Raw genomic sequence first — 25,397 nt, 5'->3', positions numbered from 1 at the left:
CAGTAACCAACTGGGTGTTTTATTTAGCGCCTCCTGCCGGCCATAGTTCTCTCTAGAAGCCTCTGGTCCTCTCCAACACAGCCAGGGTGATGTGGGAGGAGTCTGGTCAGGGGGCGGGGCAGCGTCATTATAAAACCGCCTTGGTCTCAGAGAATAACAACAGTCAGTTACAGTCACACCGCTGAGGATACAGCCTTTCTACCGAGACACTACGTCATTTCGTCGCATCTTTTCTGAAGGTACAGACGTCATTAACATCGTCCTAAAAGAAACTCCTTGATAGATCCTGCTGTGTAACATCTAATAGGCAACATAACGGAGCTGAGATCAGCTCTTTAAAAAAAAGCAGCCGTTATATTGTTGACATTGTAACTGCCATAACCGTTAGAGAGAGAGAGAGAGAGACATCCACTTGGACCCTGAGAGAGAGAGACTTTGCTGCGACGCATTTTTTTCCCTCATCATTACTTCTTAGAGGCTTATTATTCTAGGAGATTATTAATAGGAGAATCCGGACGGATTGAAGAAAGGTTGTTCAACATGGGGTCCTCGGGTCACATGCTGTGCACGGTGCTGGTGCTGCTGGTCCTGTGGAGGGTGGAGGACCTGACTGAAGCCTGCAGCTGCGCCCCCGTCCATCCGCAACAGGCGTTCTGCAACGCAGATGTAGGTGAGTATAAGAGACAATGATCACCGTTATATTAAGACGAGAATAGCAGATCTACAAGCTCACTGGAGCTGGTGGTAGGGCTGCTATTTTCGGGTGAAAATGCGTACGGAGCATGAATGTATAGGCTTTATTATCTTTATTATGTAGTCACTAGTCATTATCTAGTTACTCTAGTTAACCTTTTCAATTGTCAAGGAGCCCAAGCCCCCCCCCCCCCCCCCCCAATATATGGGGGGGGGGGGGACCCCCTGGAACCCCCTCAAGGGACCCTGGGCCCGGGAGGGGGGGGGTCCCCACCTATTCTACCACCACCCACCACCATCAGTAATGAGCACAGCAGTAACCCCCCCCCCCCCACACACACACACTATTGTTGTTGTTTACCTGCTGCTTCCTTGTGCACATTTTTTTGTTTCTCTTCCGTTTTTGTAATTAACCTCTGGTTACATTCAAATAATGTCGCATTACAGTCATCAAACCACACAACCACTGTTAAAGGATGTTGCAAGGCCAGGGCGGTCCTCTCTCAGTCACACAGTCAAATCTGGAGTGTCACCATAACTCTTGAGTGTGTGTGCAAATGGAACCAAATGGACCCGTAAGGGTCCTTTCGGTGCCATTTGCACACACTCAAGAGTTACAAATGGTGTTGGAGGGCTGGTAGATTAGTGTCACGCGGGCCTGACATCCCGTTGAGAGAGAGAGAGACGTCATTGGAACGCACAATAATAATAAAATATTGATGAACGTTAAAGGGATAGTTAACTCAAAAAAATCCGTATTTTCTATCAATTGCACACCCCATGAAGGCTTGAATTCATGGAGATTTTTGTCGCATTCCTAAGCCAATGATTTGATGACTGGTGGAAAGATGCTAATGTCTCCGGTAGGAGGCTCAAAGTTGACACTTTGAGCCGTCGCCGGTCATCAAATTATTGGCTTAGGAATGTGACAAAAACAAAATAAATCTCCATGAATCCAAGTCTCCATGGGGTGAGTAATCGATAGAAAATAAGTCATTTTGGGGGTGAACTATCCCTTTAAAGGGGGACAGACACAATATTAACTGCTTTCAAATCCAGGTTCCTTGAAGATCAGATGCTTTTTTGATTGATTGAATACTTAATAAACAGTTTGTAAACAGTACAGTGGTACGATTTTACAGTTTACATTATTGTTAAAAGGATAACGACACAAAAAGCCCTAGGGGCTTGTTTCCATTGTGCTCCTGGGTATTCAATTCATCAAAGTGCTATTATGCATTGATATGCATGAATAAGGAAAAACTTAGCGTGTAGTTTAGTCTGTACGTCCAAGATAGACGAGAGTACTCGGATCACTGTGTACTCTCGTAATGTATTTTTATTAGATTTTGATCAGGCTTCAAAACAACAGAGTCTCTTAGCAATAACACGAGACAAGGACATCCAGAGAGGATAGCACTTTAAAAGCATGACTTAAAAAACACTCATTTCCAAAGTGGTCCTCCCGCCTCGGTGTAAACAACATACAACAAAGAATAAAAAAAAACCTCTAGTCATCATTTAAACTCCAAATCCAATTAGCCTAAAACTTAATTAAAAAGCTGCTAGGTTCAGCATTCCGCTGCTTCTGGCTGGCCTTACAGGACAACGTGGCACACACACACACAGAGAGAGAGAGGGAGAGAGAGAGACGTAGAGATAACATGGACTGGAGGGCCAGAGAGTGGGGGGGGTGTTAGAGAGAGAGAGAGAGAGAGCGATGGAGAAAGTGGAGCAGCAGATTGTGTCGAGAAATGAGGGGATTGAATGGCAAACCGCGGAATATATGTCACACCACCGAGCAGAGCACAGCAGCCTTCCTCTCTCTCTTTCCATCCATCCATCCCTCCGTCCTTCCATTCCACTCCCCTCTCTCTTTTTTTTTCTCTCTCTCTTTGAGGGGTGGTGCCGGGAGGAATTGCAGGAATGCTGCTGGGGTTTTCCCACTCCGCTCCGGTGTAATGCTTGGACACACATGTGTACACACACACACACACACACACACACACACACGTACACACACACACACACACACACACACACACACACACACACACACACACACACACACACACACACACACGTACACACACACATAATAGTCCCACATATGCAACATTGGCATGCTGGTGCCTGGGCTCGCATTTATTATGAACACATACAAGCTCTCTCTCACACACACACACACACACACACACACACACACACAGTCACACGGATATGCCACATTTGGCCAACTGCGCTGGTGCCGTTGGTTCACAGTTCACACACATGAATATACATGCACGCGCACACACGCGCACACACACACACCCGCTCTCCCCCAGGGAACCATCTGGCTGTCAGTTCTAGGGTGTGCTCAGAGTACAAATGCAATAAAAAAAAGTCTTGGCCCTTCCTTTTCTAACATATGCCTCGTACCCTTGAGTATGGCTGCAAAAAAAAAACACAACATTCTGCCCCTCTCTGCTTTGGCTCCAGAGCGTCTCTCCCCCCCCCCTCTCTCTCTCTCTCTCTCTCTCTCTAGTTCTGTCTTTTTCTCTTTCTCACACACACACACACACACACACACACACACACACACACACACACACACACACACACACACACACCGAGAGGGGTAAAGCCATGTGTCTTGCTTGGTTTCTCATCCCAACGTGACAGCTCTATTTTCAGGCGTGACTCAGGCGTGAGCTCTGGGTCGGATGCAGGATGTGTCGGGGAGGTCCCGGGATGTTTGCGTGCGGTTCGGGGCCCTGTGTTGACTCTAGGGGCGTGTGCACGAGTCAGGAAAACACCTTTGTCAACACACACGTCCGGGGAGCGATGTCCGCTTCGACCACTTTAAACCCTGCATACTTTGTTGCACGTCGTCAAAGAGCGAAAATAGAAGATATAGAGGCTCACAACACGACGTGTTGAAAATGTAGGCAAACATACTGCGTTATTTTTTGCAGAATGTTTCGGCTTTTATGACATGCCCAGAATATGGACGCAATCAGTGGTTCTCAAAGTGGGGTGAAGGGACCCTCAGGGGTCCTTGAGGGGGGTTCCAGGGGTCTTCCCCAGCAAAGTTTTCTAAATCGGTTCAACCGTTTTAACCCCATCTTCTACTTTGGTTATTCAGAAATAGTCTACAAGGTCACAATCAGATTTGTTCAAAAACAGCCGTCTACAATTCTTTTTTAATCTTAGATTTTGATTTTAACAACACAAATCTTCTCTTATGGGGGTTCCCTGGCACAAAATCATTTTCAGAATGGGGTACGTGACCAAAATACATGCAATGCAATTTGGTCCTTGACATGAAGAGGTTTGAGAACCACTACTTGAGATGATCTGCCCCCCCCCCCGCCCAGAGCCCAAAGCAGTGGGTTTTGATGGGTCCAAAATGCACATTACTGAAGAGCTGGGGGTGAAGGAAGAGAAGAAGGGATGAAAGAGGAGTGTATTTCGCTGTATTGGGTTTCCCAGAAATGCCCACATAAATGAACAGTGATGTTGTGTACAAGTGCACAATGGTCATTTTCTAATTATGGGCGGTGGGGGGCATGTTTGTATGGAATGCCAGTACGGTGTTTATCTGTCCAAACAGTCAAACAGAACTCTCTGTTCAGACGGCACTTAATGTTGTAAATCAGTGGTTTCTCAAAGTGGGGTCCAGGGTTCCTTGGGGGGGGGGGGTTCCAAATGGACCCTTACAGGTCTGTAACTCTGAGAGCGTACAAATGGGTCCATTTGTACGAAATTGGTGTCTCGAAATTGTTCTTTTCTTGCCATTTGGCCTCATCACATGCATGGTGCGTGCTTTCGTGTGTGCGTGTGTGTGTGTGTGTGTGTGTGTGTGTGTGTGTGTATATCCACATGTCAGTACACTATAAACTTCACATAGGCCGGTGACTTGCGAATGTTTACTGTGTGTGTGTGTGTGTGTGTGCGTGTGCGTGTGCGTGTGCGTGTGTGTGTATATATGTATGTGTGTAGTCACCTTCTGTTTTCCGTGCTAAATGGTTCCGTCGGTCAGACCACAGGCCAAAAGAATGAAGCGGTGTCATAGACCCACCTCACGCACATCATCTGAAACACACACACACACACGCACACGCACACACACACTTTGACTGTCTTTTCCCACAGTCAGCTGCCCACAAAGGGAAGTTCCCCAGTGGCCCGGCCCAGACACAGTGTCCTAGCCTGGGGCTGGGGAGTGACCCTGTCTGTCTGTCTGTCTGTCTGGCTACCAGGGCAATTAAAATATCAAATATATCAAAACATATATTTTAAATAGGGCTTAAGTTATTAATTCATAACGTATTTTTGTTAGTTAGGGTCCCGGTGAGACACCAAATGTATCTTTTTGGGGTCTCAAGCTGTAACATTTAGTGAACATCTGGTTCAGAGGCACAGTTCTACCATAGGAGATAACTGTAGAGTGTAGATATGAGCTCTCATATCCAAATAAGATGTAGCATATTTCTAGACCTCGACCCAATGGAGTGTTTCATCAGCCAATATATAATAATATAATATGAGCACATGTTTAGCAATTTGGTCAAAGCTAACCGGCACAGCAGGCAAGTGTGATAAGTGGCGTGATGATGGTGGTGTTTTCACTGCTTTTGCGCAGCATTGTTGTGTGACCAGGGCCGGTTCTAGGCTGATCAGCGCTCTAGGCAAGATTCATCCCAAATTTGTTGGGGGGTTTTGGGCGGATTATGTTACTTTTTGGCTACTTTATTTCGGTTTTAGGGTTAGGTTAGGGTTATGTTATTTAATTCTGATTTTACCGTATTTTTTTTTTTTTCCCGACTTTTTTTCCGCCTCTCCAAACTGCCGCTCTAGGCGGCCGCCTAAGTCGCCTCTATGGACGCGCCAGCCCTGTGTGTGACACAACCTAAAATAGGGATAAGTGGTTAATGGTAGACCTCTCAGGGGTTTTCCATCACATGGTTGATGGTTGTATAATTAACCCATTATAAGACCTAGCCTCGTTCCCAGCCTTTACTCATCTGTGAAGAGAAAAGGCCTGGCGGTCACGACCTAATGCAGAGAGTGTCTATTAAAGGGGCGGAACTTCCGTCGTACGTGTTTTCCCCCGGAAACGATCGTTTTCGACCAATCACTTGTTTCATTCACGGAGAATGTAAACAGATTTGAGAAGCATCAACGTCATTTCCTTGGCCGGTAATTCCGGCAAATTCCGGTACTTCCGTTTAGACACTCAACCGGCTAGGTCTTGCCCAGCGTGATTAAGACCTGAGGCCGATTCTACAAATCCCTTCTAAATCAGTGGTTGTCAAACTTTTTGGGGTCATGGACCCCCCCCCCCCAAAAAAAAAAGTTGGGCCACGGACCCCCCCCCCCCCTCCATCTGAATCTACAAACTCACAATGTGTCGCGAGGTTGTAGATCGGCTATTTTCTGTGAAGAGATTTAGAGGGTTTAAGTGGTTAATCTAGAGTCTAGACTCTAAAGGAAAAATAAGTAGGCTACATTATCGTTTAGGACAGAGTGGAAGATTTACCAAAACCACATGAGACGCATAGTTTTCAACTTTCTTCCAGAAGTCTTTAACAACTGAACAATGAACACCATGTACAATGATAAAACGTGCCCTTGTATTACATTTGATACACTGATATGGCATGTTTTTTGTTAAGACAGCGTGGAACATAATAGTGTTCTCATCATCAGACATTTGTACGGTTAACAGTTTAAATCTAGTATTTGTGGACACTACAGGGATTGAACTTTTAAGACACGCCATTCCAATGTGCCTCTATTATTTCTGCATCTACGTATCGTGACTGCGTGCGAGCCTTTAATCTTCAGATGATTACTCGGATAACAGGAAGGTTGTCATTGTTATGGTTTTATATTCAAAACAGAAGATTATGGGTTCATTGTTTATTGACTTTACAGCAATACATTTCACAAGCTAGTTAGCGGCACTGCACACTGCATCATCATACGCTCAGCCCAACCACGGCTATGTTCAGAGCCAAATCAGATTTTTGGCCTATCAAGATTAGAGCCATCGGTCATAATTTGACGTTTTTGACGACATCGGAATCTGCAAATATGCATGTAGCTGGTGTGTCCAGATTTCTAACCACTTTCAAAATCCATTCTTGGTGAAAATGTTCCAAAAGTTTTCAAATATTTTCTAAAATAGTTGTGAGCTCATAGATCAGCTATTTTTTAAACGATTTGAATAGGGCTTAAGTGTTTTAAATATAATACATTTCATGTCTGCTTTCTGGGAACAGAAAGCAGAGCTGTCCCAGATGACCAGAGAGATATGGATGGTTCATGATGTAGCAGCACAAGATCAGAAATGTATTTTTGGCCCTAAACTGTACAATGCTTTTACAAACCAATGGTGGTATTTTGAAATCAATTCTTCAACATATGCTCCACTCCAGTGCCACTGGAGTGATATGCTCCACTTTATTGGTATTAGTAAGGACTCAAGCAGCAGCCTTCTGAATCAACTGCAGTCGTCTAATCGTGTTTTTAGGGAGACCTGTAAAGACACCGTTACAGTAGTCAACTCAAGTCTACTGAAGATTGGACATGATTTTCTCTAACCTTGCTGAGACATACGTCCTTTAATTCTTGATATATTCTTGAGGTGATAGTAGGCTGACGTTGTCATTTTGTTAATGTGGTTGTTAAAATTGTAAATAGGTCGATGATGTCTGAATGTATAAATCTGATCTATTTGAGACACAAATCGGAATTGTGTGCAGTCTGAACAAGGCCTAATTGTGCGGGAGAGAGTGCACGTTGCTGGACAACCTTTTGTTATGGTGACACAGATGATGAATTACCTGCATTATGTGCTCCAAGAAATTATTGAAGTTTTTGCAATATGCGATATATCTGCGATAAACCAAACAAACCAGTGGGGTCCCAGTACCCCCAGAGGTTCTTGAGAGGGTTTCAGGGGCCCCCCAGTAATTAATTTCCCTATTATTTCACTGGTTAGAAGTTAACCCAATCAGGGAATATGTATAATTAAGAACGACTAGTCAGATCATAGGTTTCACTCTCTCCACTTGTTATCTCCCCAGATACAGTATAGACAGTTCTGGACTATATTATCTAATTTAACGACCAATATCTTCAAATATTTTCATATGGAACTCTGCAGCCTAATATGTATCAATTTGGTTTTGGGGTCTATGACGTGAAAAGGTTTGAGAACTCACTGACTGCAATAAACAACGGACGACCAATGTCCCAATCTTTCTCTCAGGGATATTATTGAGAAAGTTGCCTTCTTCTCTGGCGCCACCGACATCAGTGTTTCACAGCTTTTTTTAAAGATTTATTTTTGGGCTTTCTTTTATGCCTTTATTGATAGGATAGTATGTTAACAGGAAAATGGGGAGAGAGATTGGGGGTGACAGTCAGGCAGCAAAGGCCGTCGGCATTGGGACTCGAACCCGCCACACACTGTCAGGCTACTTTGAAGCCTAGGTGCCCGGGCCACTACGCCAGCAGTCCGGGCCAGTGTTTCACCGCTTTGTGAGACTTGGTGCATGTTCTCACCGCGTCAGGACTTAGGAACCACTAAAAGGTCAGCCGAACAGCCCCTATAGGGACGCCTTCCCATTTTGGGGCAGATGTGTCCCATTTTACAATTACAGGTTGGGTAACAATCGGCCTGCATATGGCTGCACTGTGAACGCTTACTTAAGGTCTTTGTTGCCCCGACGGTGTGGCGCGCTCCTTAAATAGCAGATCTACAAGCCCACTCCCAAGAATCTTCCATCGCATTGCTTGTATGATTTGCTAAACAGTATACTAGGTCTCACAATGTTTTGCTATTATTCCGTAACCACTTGAACTCTAGCATCCTTATTCAGGGGGGGTCATTTGGCAAAAATAGCAGATCTAAAAGCCCACAACGCAACCGCAATGCGGCGTGTTGTGGGCTTGTAGATCGGCTATTTAAGGGCCCATGACACCGACGCACAATGAAGTATAAATCAGACTTGAGGGGGAAGGACAGTCAGGGATGATTTGGTGGCCACTGGAGTATGAAAACAGAGGGGCCAGTCATGCGGTGCAGTGAATTGGGGGTAGTTAAGGATGTGGCTCTGTGTGTTCTTATGGGACTTTTCATGGAAAACATTGCGTAGTGCATCTGATACGCATGTATAAGTCATTAAGTGTCGAGATGGTTGGAGTGTGGGGGGGGCATTTGAAATGTGGGTCAACTGGTGGTTTGTGGGATTGTGGAGCTGGGGGGGGGACGGGACTCATGTTGGCTGATAGACTGGTGGTCATCAGACCGCACGGCGGGTGGATCTATCTATTGCCCGACTCTAGAGTGACCATATATATATATATATATATATATATATATATATATATATATATATATTAAAAAAGGGACCAGTAGTCCCTAAAATCCTATTTCAAAAATATTAACAATAGCCGACCTACAGCTCTGTTGTGAGCCAGTAGATCGGATATTTTCGCTACTTTTAACAATTTCTTTATTTTATTGTGTGTGTTGTATTTTTCTTCAGGATGGGGCGGATAATTATCTTAGCACTTTAGCACACTGAGTGACACCATAAACAGAAAAATCTATGTACTGTAAGCTAAGCACTCCAAAACAAAACTGTAATTATTTTAACTGTGGTGAAAACCAGGACTATTTGGTAGTTAATGTTGAAAACCGGGATATTTTTATGTTTTTTAGAGATATTTGTCGGGACTCGGGCCACCCAGCTTGAAACCGGAACAATCCTGGCCGTCGGGTCACTGTACCGGACTCGGCTCTGTGGTTGTTGTGGTAGGTAGGTAGGTAGGTAGGTAGGTAGGTAGGTAGGTAGTTAGATAGACGGGTAGTTGGTACAGTAAGTAGCTAGATAGGTGGGTAGCATGTAGTAGTAGTTGTTTACACCTTTTGTACAGTCTCCTCCTTTCATAGTGTGTTTGTTTAGACTACGAGGGAACATCGGCCTCCTCGCTTTATCGCGGTTGGTGAGAGAGAGAGAGAGAGACAGCCGAGAGGTAAACAAAAAGCCCGCCAACCTGGCCGGGGGTGAATAGAGGAGGAGAGATTAATCTCCCGTGGCGATCCGTCCTTAATAATAGCGGGTGATTTCTGGAGCATTGTGTGACTGACTGTGTCCTCCTCTCCCCTGATTCTTTGAGCTCATTAGTTCGTAGCTCCGAACGAAGCCAGGAAATGAGAACGGAAAAAAAAGGGGAGGAATGTAGAGGAGAGGGAGTGCCAGCCAGGTATACTGCTATGTGTGTGTGTGTGTGTGTGTGTGTGTGTGTGTGTGTGTGTGTGTGTGTGTGTGTGTGTGTGTGTGCGCGCGTGCGCGTGCGTTAGAGAGTGTGTTTTGCGCATTTGCATTTGTTTATGTGTGTACTCTGGCTGCTCTCGCAATGTTTGCATAAAGCCAGATCTTTATACTTACCGGCGTGCCGGTGTCGCGCTGCCAAAATAGCCGATCTACAAAGTCACGACACATCGCGTTGCTACCGTGTCGTGAGCTTGTAGATCGGCTATTTCCGGCACGGGACACTGTAGTACGACTATGTACAAATCAGACTTTTTTTAAAGAGTCACAGTGGAATAAAAAAGCAGAAGTTTTGCTTCTTGGTATAGGGGGGTGGGGGGGGGGGGTAGATTTTTGGACTCTTGTTAAAGCTACGCCGCGGGACGCTGGAATCAAAGACTGATCCGGAGTTCATTCCTCCCCGCGATAAACGCTGTGATGTGGTTACATGTGCTGAAAAGCATGCGACTTGGAGCAGGCGTGTGGGGGGAAGGGGGAGTGTGGGGGGGGAGGGGTAGTGTGGGGGGGGTGCGAGAGGACGACAGACGTTGTTAACTCCGGGAGCAGTGAACCCCCATACTTGTGTCTGCTCCAAGCCATAAAGTGAACCCAAGGGTATAAGAGCAACAGCAGCCGCTTGTGTGTGTGTGTGTGTGTGTGTGTGTGTGTGTGTGTGTGTGTGTGTGTGTGTGTGTGTGTGTGTGTGTGTGTGTGTGTGTGTGTGTGTGTGTGTGTGTGTGTGTGTGTGTGTGTGTGTGTGTGTGTGTGTGTGTGTGTGTGTGTGTGTGTGTGTGTGTGTGTGTGTGTGTTAGTAACTTTGTTTCCTGTTTTTTTTTTTGTGTGTGTATTGCTCATATTTTCCATTCTGCAGAAATGCCCTAAGCATAGCTGAAGCTTGATGTAGTCAGTCAGGCTGTAAAAAAAGAATCTCACACACACACACACACACACACACACACACACACACACACACACACACACACACACACACACACACAGGTCTCGACTCTCACACATAGGTTTGGCCCCCGTCTTTCTCCTCGTATTTGCTTTCAACTTCTCTGCCTTTGCCATTATTGGTGGTATCCTTAATGCACTTCTGTCTCTTTGAAGAGTTCCTTCTGGTGTTTCTGTTGGTTGGGGATGGAGAGTTGCCTGTGTTCCACAGCCAGGCCAGTCAGCAGTGGGTCTGGTGGTCAAATAGGTTGGCACCGTGGGCTTTCCATTGACTGGGCAGAGCAGCGGGCTACAGCCTGAAGCCCTATACTCTGGCAGCAGTGTTGCCAGATTTTGTGAGAGAAATAATCAACCAGGTCTAGGAAAACAAGCCCAAAAGAAGCGACTATATAGGCCACATGAGCACTTTTTGTATATGTCGACTATATACAAATCTACTTACTTAAAATGTGGAATATTTGTGGAAGAGTTTTGAAACAACACTAATCTGGCACAAAACATTTTCAGATGGGGGTTAGGGACAAATACATATAAATTTAGGGGTCCATGACATGAAAATATTTGAGAACCACTGGTTTAAATAATCAAAAAAAAATTGGAAACAAGCCCAAATAAGCAACTACAAAACGCAACCCGCAACTATCAATATTTATAAGCATTTTTTTTTTTTTACAGAGAAACAAGCCCAAAGTCGCTTATAATAAGGAGACATGGCAACACTGTCTGTATGGCTCATAATGTGAAGTGTGACTGCCTGCATATAGTGTGCACAGCAGTGGTTCTCAAACTGTTTTAATTTCAAGGACCCCCATAACTCTTGAGAGTTACAGACCTGTAAGGTCCATAGTAGAACCCCCATAAGGAACCCTGAGGGTCCCTGGACCCCACTTGTGTAGAGCCTGACTGATGCCAGAGTTTTGTGTCAGACGCTGATCCCAATTTTTGCAGAGTCCTAGACCACTGATTATTATTAGGTATGTTTTGACTGGTATTTTGTCCAAAAGTTTGATTAAAGACTCTATTCGAGACTATTGCAACATATATTTTGTTTAACCACTTAAGCAACAACAACAATGTGATAGCCGATCTGCTATTTTTGAAAATGTTTGAAATCTTTTGAACATTTAATCTCCTTTAATGGCATATCATACATATCAGCCAAACCGATAGATCCGTCTGGCTTTGTCTGGTGTGTTGGTTCGCTTCAGGCGGCCGTAGAGGCTGTTTTGACTGTCATCCATCTGTAGTTTGTTAGCCAGGGATGTGGTGGATACTAGACAAATTAAAAACAGGACCTTGGCACTTAACGATATTAGCGTGTTCTTGTCTGTTTCACTGTCCTTCACTTCAGAGAGTGGGTGGGCATGTTTAGAAAAACAACACCACCGGTCCAAAGCAACTATTTTTTTCCTTTTTTTTAACACCTACAGTTTATTGTGATCTAGTCCAGTGATTCTCAACCTGTGGGCAGAATTGGAATCACTTTGATATCCAACTGTGAAAAATCAAAGAATGAGATCATTCTTTGATCTTTCTGATTGATTCTTTGAACATTATATCAAGTTCAGGGATTCAAAGTTTTGAACACGTTGGCTCAGATTATGGGAGATATTCGCCCACTGATTAGTCTGGTCACCTCTACATTAAATGTGGGCTAAAAGGGCGCTTTTCTCCACTGACAAACCTACGGCCACTGCGTTGAAAACCAATCCCGATACCGTCCCAATTTGAAGGACCACCCGAAAGCCTTGGCTTTGGTTCTGCAATGCAGTTACGTTTTACACTTCCAGTCACCAGACGTATCCAGTAACTAGGAACTATCAATGATCGTCCGGCTACACAAGACTAATAATGGTGATCCAGCCAACAATCTAGGCCAGTGGTTTTCAACCCTTTTCATATCAATGTGTATTATTTATTTGGCATTTGAGTCACGGACCACCATTTGATGAGATTTAGCCTCTCAGACCCAAAACTTGGAATATTTTGTTATCGTTGGATAAGATTCACAATTCCATGCTGTATTGATGTGGTATACCATAGAGGAGAGATACAATTCAAAATAACAAATATTTTTCATTTCAAGAGTTAATTTGGTTACCAACTCTCCATCATTTAGCTGGGGACCACCTGGAACCCGCTCAAGGACCACTGGTGGTCCCCGGACCACTGGTTGAGAACCACTGATCTAGACTGCCTCTGCTGTTTGTGTGTGTACATATTAGTGCTTTATGAGGTTGAGAGAGTACCAGGCGACATGCTAACCACTTTCCTCTCTTTCGTCAACAGTGATTCGTGCAAAGGTGGTGGGAGAGAGAGAGGTGGACTCTGGCAACGACATCTACGGGAACCCCATCAAGAGGATCCAGTATGATATCAAACAGATCAAGGTTAGGATCTACACGCTGCCCGCTAAAGGAACACTTCATCCATTTTCAACCTTATCGTTATACGCTTGTTAAATCTCTTTCTCCTGTGGTCTCCCTGTTCACTGTATCTATAGTTTCAGAGTACAGAATGTTATTTAGATAGTGTGTTGTTTAGACAGATGCTACGTTCATTGTTTAGCTGGTATCCTAGTTTCGTGAGGCATTACACTGTCTTCTATTTATGTGATCATTTACCTTGTTTATCATAAGATTAGAGCGTAGTATGCTAAATGCCTGAATCGTAATCTATCTGAAATAAAGCATACAACATATGACAGCACTGATAGGCAGGTTTCTGAACTGTCCACAGCCTCAATGAGACACAGAGTGAGAAGACAGAAATGGTACTAATGAACATTAGCGATTACCAATTATATGAAGATAAAGGTTGAAAATGGGATGTTTACATTCGATAATAACTGCCACATAACCTGCATTTATACTCTGTCTCATTTATACTCTGTATAAATGCCGAAAATAGCCAATCTACAAGCTCTCAGCGCAACTCAATGTGACGTGCTAAGAGCTTGTAGATTTGTTTAAGTACTTAGTACTTTTGTGGGAAAGGCTGGTGCGCAGATTATGTCCCCTTTGACCTTGACCTGTTTGTTGTGTGTTTTCCAGATGTTCAAGGGGCCCAATGACGACATCGAGTCCATCTTCACCGCGCCTGTGTCCGCCGTCTGCGGCGTTACCTTGGATACGAGCGGCAAGAAGGAATACCTCATCTCAGGTCTGTGTAAAAAACTCACCAGTGAAATGTTTTTTTTTTTTAATCTTGATATATAAAGGTTATATATTGGTAGGTAGATTGATTGATTGATTGATTGATTGATTGATTATAGATTATCCTTGATTTCAGTAGGACTTAGATATCATTAAAAGAAAAATCAGTGGCTCACTGAGTAAGAACAGCACCTACTGTACCATGAATAAGGCTATAGTCCTCCCAGCAGCCGGCATGAGTTCAAGTCAGATCTGAGGCACTTAACTGGATGTCATCCCGTCTCTGCTGTCTCCCTGTTCACTGTGTCTAAGGTTTCAGTGTACAGAATGTTATTTAGACAGTGTATTGTTTAGACAGATGCTAGGTTCATTGTTTAGCTGGTATTTTAGTTTCGTGAGACATTACACTGTTCTCTCTGCCTTCTATTTATGTGATTATTTACCTTGTTTATCGTTAAGTCGCTCTGGATTAGGGCGTAGCCTGCTAAATGACGGAATCGTAAGCTGCAAATTGTAAATCTTATCTGAAATAAAGCATTAAAAAAAAAAGTCCCCAAAAATGCATGCCATGCAGGTTGAAAGTGGTCGAGTCTGTTTGTGTTTCTTTTATAAATATTTAACAATGAAAAGTATTAACGAGAGCTTGTAACTAAATAATAACTACATTGGATCCGTTGGACATTCCCTGAAAAAAGCAACAGTTTTGAATTTGGACATACAAGGCTTCCCCCCCGACTGCGACGATATATAATTGTAAAATATGATCAAAGGACAGAGAGGCAGACAGACTGCCAAACAAACAAAACATGGGAACTAATTAAGAAGCTAAGGCAGCATCAAAGACGAGTGGTGAGACAGGCGGGTCAGAAAGGTAGGCGTTTCGGTGAGAACCGCAGATGAGCAGGAAGGAAGGCAGATAGACAGGCAAGCAGGCAGGCGGACCGTTTTGTGTGTTGGCGGATTAACTGTTTATGTTATTATGAGTAATGATACTCTTTCTGACTAAACCCCCTGAAGCCTGGGAGTGACCTTGTCTGTCTCTCTAGCCACAGCTCTTCACAGGCCAGATTGTTTATGTTGTTATCTTCTTTTTTCTTTTCTGTCTGATTGCAAGGTGCCGTGAAAATGCTCAGTTATTTCACTGCAAATGAAGGCACCCGGAACATAGTATTTTCTAGGGCAGGGTTTTATCTAACCCTGCGATGCCCAACATGCAGTGGTGGAAAAAGTACTAAAATTCTTTACTTAAGTAAAAGTACCAATACTGCAATATAAAAATACTCTGTTACAAGTAAAAATCCAGAATTAAAAATGTACTTGAGTAAAAGTACAAAAGTATTGGCATCAAAATGTGCTTAAAGTACCAAAATTTAAAGTACTAAATATTTGAAAATAGCAGAAGATATAGCAATAGAAGCTCACAACGTGTCGCAATGCGACGCGTTGTGAGCTTGTAGATCGGCTATTTTCAAATAGCCTAGGTATAAAATAGGGCTGAAGTGGTTAATGTATGTTTCATTATATCATAGTTTATATCTGAAAAGTAACTGGTAACTAAAGTTTTCAAGTAAATGTAGTGGAGTAAAAGTACAATATTTGCCTCTGAGATGTAGTGGAGTAGAAGTAAAAGTATTGGAAATTGGAAATGCTCAAGTAAAGTACAAATACCTCAAAATTGTACTTAAGTACAGTACTTAAGTAAATGTACTTAGTTACTTTCCACCACTGCCAACATGTGGGGCCTGGGCCCACCGTTGGGCCGTGAGGATATTTCAAGTGGGCCCCCAATTAAGACACTTAAGATCTTATTTGATAATATAACTTATGAAATAAAACGTTGGGTTGGGAACCGCTGTTCTAACCACTTTGCATCAAGGAGCTGTTTGTCCCAGAGAGCTCATTCCTGCTGTCTTATATCATTTAGCATAATATATGACATAACGTATATTGGTTTTGGTGGAGAGAAAAGTAATTATTATACATTTGTCTATGGTAAAAAAAAAATACTTTAGTAAAGGAAATATGCCATGTTTTACATAGTACCCTCTCAGATTCAGAATCAACTTTATTGTCACATCACATAATTGCAGGTGTAAAATAACACTGCACTTACCAGAAGAGGGAAAGAATAGTGAAGGAAAGGATCACAGAATGAGTAAAGGTACATGATTAAAAGCACACCCTGTATTCAATGGACCTCATTTTGAGGGCCACTGGTCACTGGATAATGTAAACAAATGTGATATAACTTTCACTGTTTTTTATTTTATTTCTTTTTTAGAATCAACGGTTCACTAATATATGACAGACATTTGCTAGTCTATTGTCCAAGTTCCAGTTTGGCCGATTTAAACCCAAGCCATTGAATTATCTGGTTAAAACCGTGCAGCTAGCAAGAATGCTCACTGCTGTAGTAGTAGCCTACTACTGTACATAATGAGCTGTGTACGGCCATATTGTTATTGAATGACATTACAAAACCTCTCGCGCGCGTGCGTGCGTGCGTGCGTGTGTGTGTGTTTGTTTGTTAAATTTAGTGCATATAGTGAGTAATACAAACGCAGTGCAGTCAGTCAGAGCCTGAGGTATATATAAAGAGAGCTGGCAGAAGTAGAGAGGCCCAGGAACAGAGCGGTGATCTCATGCTCGCTCTGGTTTTCCCATCGCATTCAGCAGCGTCCGCAAACACTCGCCCCTAATTACAGAGAGTTGTAAGAAGAGGAACTGCTGAAGCCAGCATTTCCTCTCTCTCTCTCTCTCTCGCTGTTCTCTCTCTCTGTTCTCTCTGTCTCTCTCCCTCCCGTCTCGGATTCTCGATTTTGTAGAAGATTTAAGAGTAGTGTGACAGCAGAGACAGCTAAATTCTGTCTTATTCTTCTTCTTTAAATCAGTGGTTCTCAAAGTGGGGTCCGGGGACCCCTCCAGGGGCCCTTGTGGGGGGTTCCAGGGGGTCCCCAACATACAGTAGCATCGATTTAACCACGTTAAACCAATATACGTCAGCTATTTGAAAATCTACAAGCTCACGACATTGACAGCTCACGTGAATTTCGAATATCTTTGAAACATTTTACCCAAAAAATATTGTATGGTGGTCCCCTGGCACAGAACCTTTTTTAAGATGGGGGTCCATAGCCAAATACATATTCATTTAGTGGTCCTTTAGATGAAAACGTTTTGAGAACCACAGTTTTAAATGACACTCCCCGGTTTGTTCCCGGTATTTGAAGTGAGACGGGGGGGGTTAACCACAGTTGGAACATTTGGGGGTGAGGGTAGATGTGGGTGATGTCTGACGGCAGATAAAGACCTCCGGCGTGTCGAGGTCTGCTCCACACAGACAGATAATGGGCGCACAGCGCGGCGCGGCGGGGACGCAACCTCAGCACATCTTTAAACTGACGTTGAAATATGCCTTTGTTTTGACTGGGGGCACTCAAGCGCAAAAACGTAAACACTAAAAGCTTTCACGAGGACAAGGCGAGGACCTTCGGCCGGGCGCCCGCACACACACACACACACACAGACACACACACACACATACACACACACACACAGTGTCTCACACACACACACACACACGCACGCACGCATGTACGCAAGCACGCACGCACGCACGCACACACACACACACACACACACACACACACACACACACACACACACACACACACACACACACACACACACACACACACACACACACACACACACACACACGTGCCATTCAGAGAAGCACCAGATCGCTTTGCGGCTTGCCAAAATGGATGATGTCAGGTAGTATTATGTGGCTGGTCATACAGTATATATGTAACGCCCGGGAATCGAAACCGGGTCTCCCGCAAGGAAAGCCAACATCTTAACCACTAGCCTAAAGGGGAGTTCCCCCTTGGGCCGAGGGAGATAATAAGGCCTTTTTGGTCATCAGGCAGAGGCCACTACTACTACATATGTACACATGTCATCATTTATTTACTTTTTTAGTTGCACACACATTCCCACTAGGCCAGTTAGGTCCTGTTATAGCGCCACCAGGAGGCCGATGTTTGCACAATTTTTTGTTTTGATATTACTCCTACAGATTTTGTCCAAATATAGCCATCTGATCAAGACGGATCTGTCAGGTCTTTCATATTCCATCAACATTGCTGGCCCACAATAACCTACTTGACCTGGTGGAGATCTGTGCTTAAGCCTTTATTTAATAGAGACAAGGACACATGACGAGAGAATTAGGGGAGTGACATGCAGCAAACGGCCCAGCCAGCCAGGAATCATGAGGAGGCATTTGAGCCCATGCCATATACCCTATCCGATCACCCGTAAATATCTATGTGCAGTTATGTACTGTACTCACCTAGTGGCTGTGCAATTGCTTTATGTATTCAATTGTATGTGATGATTTATGGTTGGTGGTTTGTTGTTGTTTTTGAACTGCACTTGAGGATGTACAGACAGGGTCAGACAATAAAACTACCAAATATTTATTTCTATTCTGTTTTTATGTGCACATACAGTTAGAGCTGCAACTATCGATTATTTTCTTAGTGATTATTCTGTTGATAACTTTTGTCTGAGTCACGTGTATCATGTATTTCCTAATCATTGCAAAATGGGTTTATCTGTCCTGTGTATAATGTCTATATCACCGGATGCATGGCTATGCTATGTATGTAGATATCTTATTTATTTATTCATTCATTATTCATCCCCCCCCACCTTGTGTAGGTAAGGGAGAGGCCGGTGGGCGCATGCATGTGACCCTGTGTGACTACATCCAGCCCTGGGACTCCATGAGCCCCACGCAGAAGAAGAGCCTCACCCAGCGCTACCAGATGGGCTGTGAATGCAAGGTATAGTAGATCTGAAACATTTTCATCTGAAGAAACCCCAATGAACAATAAAGGCAGCCTCTGCACACTCAAAAGTCAAAACTGTGCAAAAATCAGATTCTAAAATAAGTTCAGGCTGCCTTTATTGTTCATTTGGTTTCTTCAACAAGCTCACAATGCGTCTCTGTGCGACGCATTGTGAGCTCGTAGATTTGCTATTTCCTATTTGCTATATTAAGAAATGTAGCTGGGGAACTCTTGGAACACATTCACAGTGGTGGAAAAAGTACTCAAATGTTTTACTTAAGTAAAAGTATCAATACTGCAATGTAGAAATACTCAAAATTTACTTGAGTAAAAGTACAAAAGTATTGGTATCAAAATGTACTTAAAGTACCAAAAGTAAAAGTACTGTTTGAAAATAGCAGATCTACAAGCTCACAATGCGACGCGTTGTGAGCTTGCAGATCGGCTATTTTCAAAGTTAAAGTGGTTAATGTATGTTTTATAATATAATAATTGATCGTTGCAAAGTAACTAGTAACTAAAGTTTTCAAATAATTGTAGTGGAGTAAAAGTACAATATTTGCCTCTGAGATGTAGTGGAGTAGAAGTAAAAGTATAGACAATTGGAAATACTCCAGTAAAGTGAAAGTACCTCAAAATTGTACTTAAGTACAGTACTTGAGTAAATGTACTTAGTTACTTTACACCACTGCACATTCAGGGACCCCTGAGAACCACGGATGTAGCACATAGTCAAATCCTCAGTATTAATTTAACTGAGAGTGGGTTACGGGTCCATTTGGTTCCATTACTGTACTCTTGGGAGTTACAGACACGTAAAGGTCCATTTGGTTCCTAAAATTCCCAGGATTAAATTACCACTATGGATTGTACCATGTAATGAGAGTAATAAAACATTATTTGGAAAACAATCTTTTCAAAACAGCTGTCAGGTTGTTTTTTAGGAAACAAAACGAGGAACATTGCTGCAAATATAATGTGGAAAGAACAAAACGAAAGAACGCATTGGAACTGCATTACAGCTGCTACTATTATTATCTGCTGCTACTAGTGCTATTATTATGCCTCGGAGCAACGATGAGGCATATTGTTTATGATTACACCATATGGAGAGGCTGTTATTTGTGTGTGTGTGTGTGTGTGTGTGTGTGTGTGTGTGTGTGTGTGTGTGTGTGTGTGTGTGTGTGTGTGTGTGTGTGTGTGTGTGTGTGTGTGTGTGTGTGTGTGTGTGTGTGTGTGTGTGTGTGTGTGTGTGTGTGTGTGTGTGTGTGTGTGTGTGTGTGCGTCGTGTCGTGTCGTGTCGTGTCGTGTCAAGCAGGTTATTTTTCACTAGTTTTAATTTTTGTTTGTTTTGTCATCTTACTTTCCAATGTAATTAGTTTTTAAAGGATCTACACCATGAATTTATTTTTTTTGGGATATTTAATATCATATGGTGTATGTCCCTCAAACCTTTTTCAAAAGGTTTGAGCCTAAATCATCACTCAGATATACTCAACCCAAGTCAATTGTCTCTGGCTTATACAGCACTTTCAGCTGCAATACCAAAACGTCCTCTTGGGCAGGGGGGGGCTACTGAGCAATTCTGTCTGGCCAGCATCAATGCAATGGCAATGCAAGTGACATCACTTGCATTGCACATTCTGAAATGGCCTGTTCTGACACGCCCATTCTGAAAATCTCTGAAATGAGAATGAATGACTGAATGTTAATTTTTTTTTTAAATTGAATGGTGTAGACCCTTTTAAAGTGGGTTTGTGAGTTTTGCTAGTTAAGCTTTTATTTTTTACTTACTTACTTATTTTTGCTTTAGTTTTAATTAGTTTAATTTTTTTGTTATATATATTTGTTAGGATCAAGATTCAATAGGTCAGAAACATTATTGTAAAATAACGGAAAATAAAATACCATAACAAATGTTTACAGTAAAACTGGCACAGCTAAAATATTTGAAGATCAGATTTCATATCCACTACAAATACTACTATGTAGGAAATGTTGTAGAGCATGTTTACTTTAATGATCAATCAATCGATTTTGTTCCGATCTAATGTAGTATACTTTAACCCATTAAGACCAGGAAAGCAGTGTCATTTTAGATTTCTTTGGCTATTCAAAAACATTTTTCCAAATCTTTGAATATATTCTTTGAATATATTCCTTTAAAAGCGAACATTTTTCAACTCAAATCTTTACATCTGGGGTCCCTGGAACAAAATATTTTGAGATGGGGGTCCACAGCCAAATACATAATTTTGGGGGTCCTTGGCATGAAAAAGTTTGAGAACCACTGATATAGCAACATACATTTTAGTTTTTTAAACTGTTAAGATTTAGAAGACAATCAGAATCTCCAGAAGCAAAGATTTGAGTTACAAATGTTCGCTTTAAAAAAATATTATATATAGATTTGCAAAAAAAATCCACGAGAACCAGTGGTATGAAGTATCAAGCATCCACCATCGCTGTTTTTCACTCGTAGTTTTCTTCATTTTCCCGCTGTGCGTGTAGATCGTGCGCTGCCCCACCCTGCCCTGTGAGATCTCGGCTCCCGAGGAGTGTCTCTGGACGGACCTGATGATCGAGAAGCAGGTGTACGGGCGCCAGGCCAACCACTACGCCTGCATCAAGAGGGGCGACGGCTCGTGCTCCTGGTACCGCGGCGTGGCGCTCCCCAAGAAGGAGTTCCTGGACGTCGAGGACCCCTAGTCGGGTCCCAAGGGGCCCCAAGGGGCCCCAAGGGGCCCCCCGCCCCACCCACACCGACTGCCCCCACTGCACAGCCTGATGATAAAATAAATAAATAATAATAATAATAATAATAATAAAATGTAAAATAATCCATTATAATTAACCGTGTGAACCCTAGCGCCCCGGTTCTGGGCTTGTCATCGTAAATAGGCGAACGTTCCCGCGAAAATAGCTCATCTACAAGCTCACGACCGCTTGTAGAGGGGCTATTTTCGGCGAATTGGTGTAGAGGGGGGAAAAAGGAGGGGGTCAAGTGAGGAGGGGGTCAAGTGAGGACCTTTGACCCCGGGTCAACAAAGTATGTAGGGTTTAAGTGGTTAAGGTTAGTCAAATGTGAGTAAACAGGCAAAACGATTTCGATAGAAAGGGCCGTTTACATCAGGCACTATAACTATAACTATAAATGTAGGTTTTAAAAATCCACAAGAGTCCACACCACAACTGTAACAAAGACAATGGTGAGGCGATATAGTCGTTATCGTTAAAGTTAATAGTGCTTGGCGTGAATGGCCCTTAAAGGCAGAGCTGTTGTGACCGAAGTTGAGTCACCTGGTCCGAGAACAACCTTCAGCTTTATTTTTGTGTCGGAGTGTCAAGAGTCGTAGGACTTGTAGCCTAGTTTTTACGACTGCGTTGTTCCATTCCTTTCCGGTTGCTGCAAGGCTATCTCTGTGCTCTGGTGGAGTGATGATGTCACTTCCTCCTGAGGCTGGCGTCAGGAGGATATAAGAGAGAGAGAAAGAGAGATAGAGCACTTCCCGCCCCTGCATAGCTCTTAGCTCTGCTTTCAGACCACACCAATCGATCTCTGAGCTCACGGACGATCGGTCATAATCCCGTTGCGTTTATACTTTTATTACCTCATTCTCCGTTTTTTTATTCCAAAGACAAAATTCCAAGTTGCCTTTTATTTTGTATATTTTTTGATTGTCAATGATTGTCTCCTTCTTTTCCCAATCAAGACAAACATTATTAGGTACCGGTTCCCCTCGAGTTTACTGCTGGGACCAATCAGGCTAATGGTGACTTACAGACACCCACGGGAGTTGTGAGACATGCTCGCTTATAAGATTGCTTCTTTTAAATAATAATAATAATGATAATATGAATAATAATAACAACAACCATTTTGTATTGCTCACCTATGAGGGGGCCGGGGGGGATAATGTAAGTGTCGTGATCGCATTCATTGCTATACTGCGTTCCTTGTACATACATGTACTAAAACCCTCAGTGTACATTTCACTCCAAGACGTGTACAAGTGGAACCAAATGAGTCCATTCTTGGGAGTTAAATGAATATTATGGTTTTATTGTGCGGGTCTCACTGGACCAGTCTATGCTGTGTGAAGGTGAAGTTTGATCCTGCTCACGAGGTTATACGACAGAAACATCCAACCCCCCACTTACACATGCACAAACACACACTTGCACACACAAACACACCCGCACACACACACACACACACTCAAGCCCAGTCTAGAATACTATCTAACCTCCCTCCAATTTTTTTCCATTTTTCCTTTGACTCTTAGTTCCGCCACCTCTCGTCTACATACAGTATGTAGCTGTACAGTACCTATGCATATACTTTTGTTGTTATTTTTTTTGAGAATTATCTTACTGCGTTAGAACTAGATTTGCACTTTTTGTTGAGGATGAGTTCCAGTATAAAGACAGAACCTGAACACGTGGACGCGATGTCTTCGCCCCGGGCAGACAGACAGACAGACAGACAGACATGATCCACTTCAGGTGCAAAGTTGACCCATTTTACAAGTGCTTTTCGGTGATTCGCCCATAACCAAGTTGTGCTCTTTTATTCTTGCTATTCGTCCTAACAGAGACAAAGTATAAACTGCAGTAAAATGAAAACGATAACGGTTTGCGGGAGAGACATAAGCGAGAGGAGGAGGAGTTTTTTTGTAGGGGTTTATTGTTTGTTTGTTCTGTTTTAGCTAAATTAACGTGTGAAAGGGAGAAACAAAAAGAGCTTGTGGGATTGTAATTCAGTGTCTACGTATTACCTGTCAAACTCTGTTTGTAAATGCAAAAACCGCAATTTCATGACTTGCCGTAAAAACATATACTAGGTCCTTCCGTGCTTAACGTTGCCGCGCTGCTTCGACGATGGGCTCTCGCCGTTCCTTCCTATTATTAGCCACTTGAAACCCTAGTGTTCCTGTTCCTGGGAAGGTCGTATTAGGCAAACATTCTGCGAAAATAGCTGATCTACAAGCTCAGGGCGCTTTGTGTTGCAACATGCTCGTCCTGTAGATCAGCTGTTTTCCAGCGACGAGAGTTTGGGAGAGTGGGCCAAGGATAGAGCCCTTGGGGACCTCGGTCAACGAAGTATATGGGTTTTAAGTGGTTAATAATGAAAAGCTTTTAATCGCCGTCCTAGAAAGCAAAGTTACCCGATCAGAGTTTACAGTGCTGTTTCATACACCTCAAGCTACATTAACATTTAAAGATATGATGGAGCGTTAGAGGCCTAATTTAAAACAATTAAACTCTTTCCATATTTTTTTTTTTATTACTTTTGTTTTGTTTTTCTTCAGTGTTATATCTGTCATGGTTTTTATGTGTTTTTTCAGCTGTCTTTGTCATGTATAGCTGTAGTGTGGAATGGAGAGGGTCCTCTTGCGCTGGAGTAACGTGAGAGAGAGAGAGAGAGAGAGTGTGAGAGAGAGAGAGAAGTACAGAGGTTGTTTTTTTTTGTAAAAGATGGAAAACTTTGAAGAGGACGATGCATGTGTCTGATGCTTTATGTAAGTCCTAAAGCCAAATGGACAAAATATACAGTATTATCAAATAAAAGCCAAATGTTTGAAAGAATAAACCCTGCCTTGTGGTATTATGCTATATGAATGTATGTCAACTCTAAACTTAATTACTTCCACGAATTGAACTTTGCGTGTTATTTCCTTTAACTTACTGACACGACGCCAGTAGATACAGTGATTCTCAACCCTTTTAATTTCAAGGACCCTCAATTTGTTATGCAGTAGTAGAGCACGGACCCCAAATCTATACCGTAACATTATCAGTGTTAATTTAACTCAGAGAGTGTACAAATGGAAACGCTGCGAGGTGTTTCCATTTGTGAGCTTGTAGATCGGCTATTTTCGGAAAGTCGGTGCAGAGGGGAAAAGAGCAGACCAAGTACAGAGCCAACGGTCAAGTTGACTAAATATTGAGGGTTTAATGGTTAACCGTCTGAAAATACACATTAGCATGAATCCAACTATCTATGAAATCTATGAAAACTTTAATCTGCAACACAATTTTATCAAAATGTAGTGGGGGTCCTTGGCCTGAAGAAACGTTGAAGACCCCTGCCTTAGGTATATCGTAGGGTTTAAGTGGTGAATAATATTAGAGTGTAGGGGAGGGAGGGAGGGCGTCTGTGTGTTGTGGGGAGAGGGGCAGACCGGCTGAGACCGATACAGTTTAAATGGATGTGGTGATCGACTCAACAGGGAAAGAATTTGAGAAATCTGCAGAGTGAGCCCAGAGCAGTGGTTTTTGTCATCTTGGTCCTCTCGTCTTCCCTAAGCCCTGTGCCAAAACAGGACCATATAATGTTCATACAGTAGTGTCAGATGTGATTTCTTGTTTTCCTTAATTCCTTATTTTCCCTCCCTGCGTTGTTTTGCGTATCGTGATTT

At 42.9% G+C, this 25,397-nt stretch overlaps 1 protein-coding gene across 1 annotated transcript; it reads left to right on the top strand.

Annotated features, from left to right (window-relative positions):
• Positions 1–163: 163 nt before the first annotated feature.
• On the top strand, positions 164–24,568 carry timp2a (TIMP metallopeptidase inhibitor 2a). Its single transcript, XM_080455404.1, has 5 exons — positions 164–670; positions 13,251–13,351; positions 14,015–14,123; positions 18,845–18,969; positions 21,487–24,568. The coding sequence occupies exons 1-5, from the start codon at positions 541–543 to the stop codon at positions 21,682–21,684; spliced, it is 663 nt and encodes a 220-aa protein (XP_080311530.1). The 5' UTR covers positions 164–540; the 3' UTR covers positions 21,685–24,568.
• The last annotated feature ends 829 nt before the right edge of the window (positions 24,569–25,397 follow it).

The sequence above is a fragment of the Gymnoscopelus braueri genome (genome assembly GCF_963280865.1).
Source record: "Gymnoscopelus braueri genome assembly, chromosome: 17".
Taxonomy (NCBI): Eukaryota; Metazoa; Chordata; class Actinopteri; order Myctophiformes; family Myctophidae; genus Gymnoscopelus; species Gymnoscopelus braueri.
The sequence above is the reverse complement of the archived record's forward strand: the minus strand, read 5'-3'. Positions and strand labels throughout refer to the sequence as shown.

What these genes read in the sequence shown, in the direction of transcription:
- timp2a (XM_080455404.1), top strand. Translation starts at nt 541, where the DNA reads ATGGGGTCCTCGGGTCACATGCTGTGCACGGTGCTGGTGCTGCTGGTC. An exon ending in GTTCTGCAACGCAGATGTAG is followed by an intron (nt 671 to 13,250) that starts GTGAGTATAAGA and finishes TTTCGTCAACAG; the next exon opens with TGATTCGTGCAAAGGTGGTG. An exon ending in ATGATATCAAACAGATCAAG is followed by an intron (nt 13,352 to 14,014) that starts GTTAGGATCTAC and finishes TGTGTTTTCCAG; the next exon opens with ATGTTCAAGGGGCCCAATGA.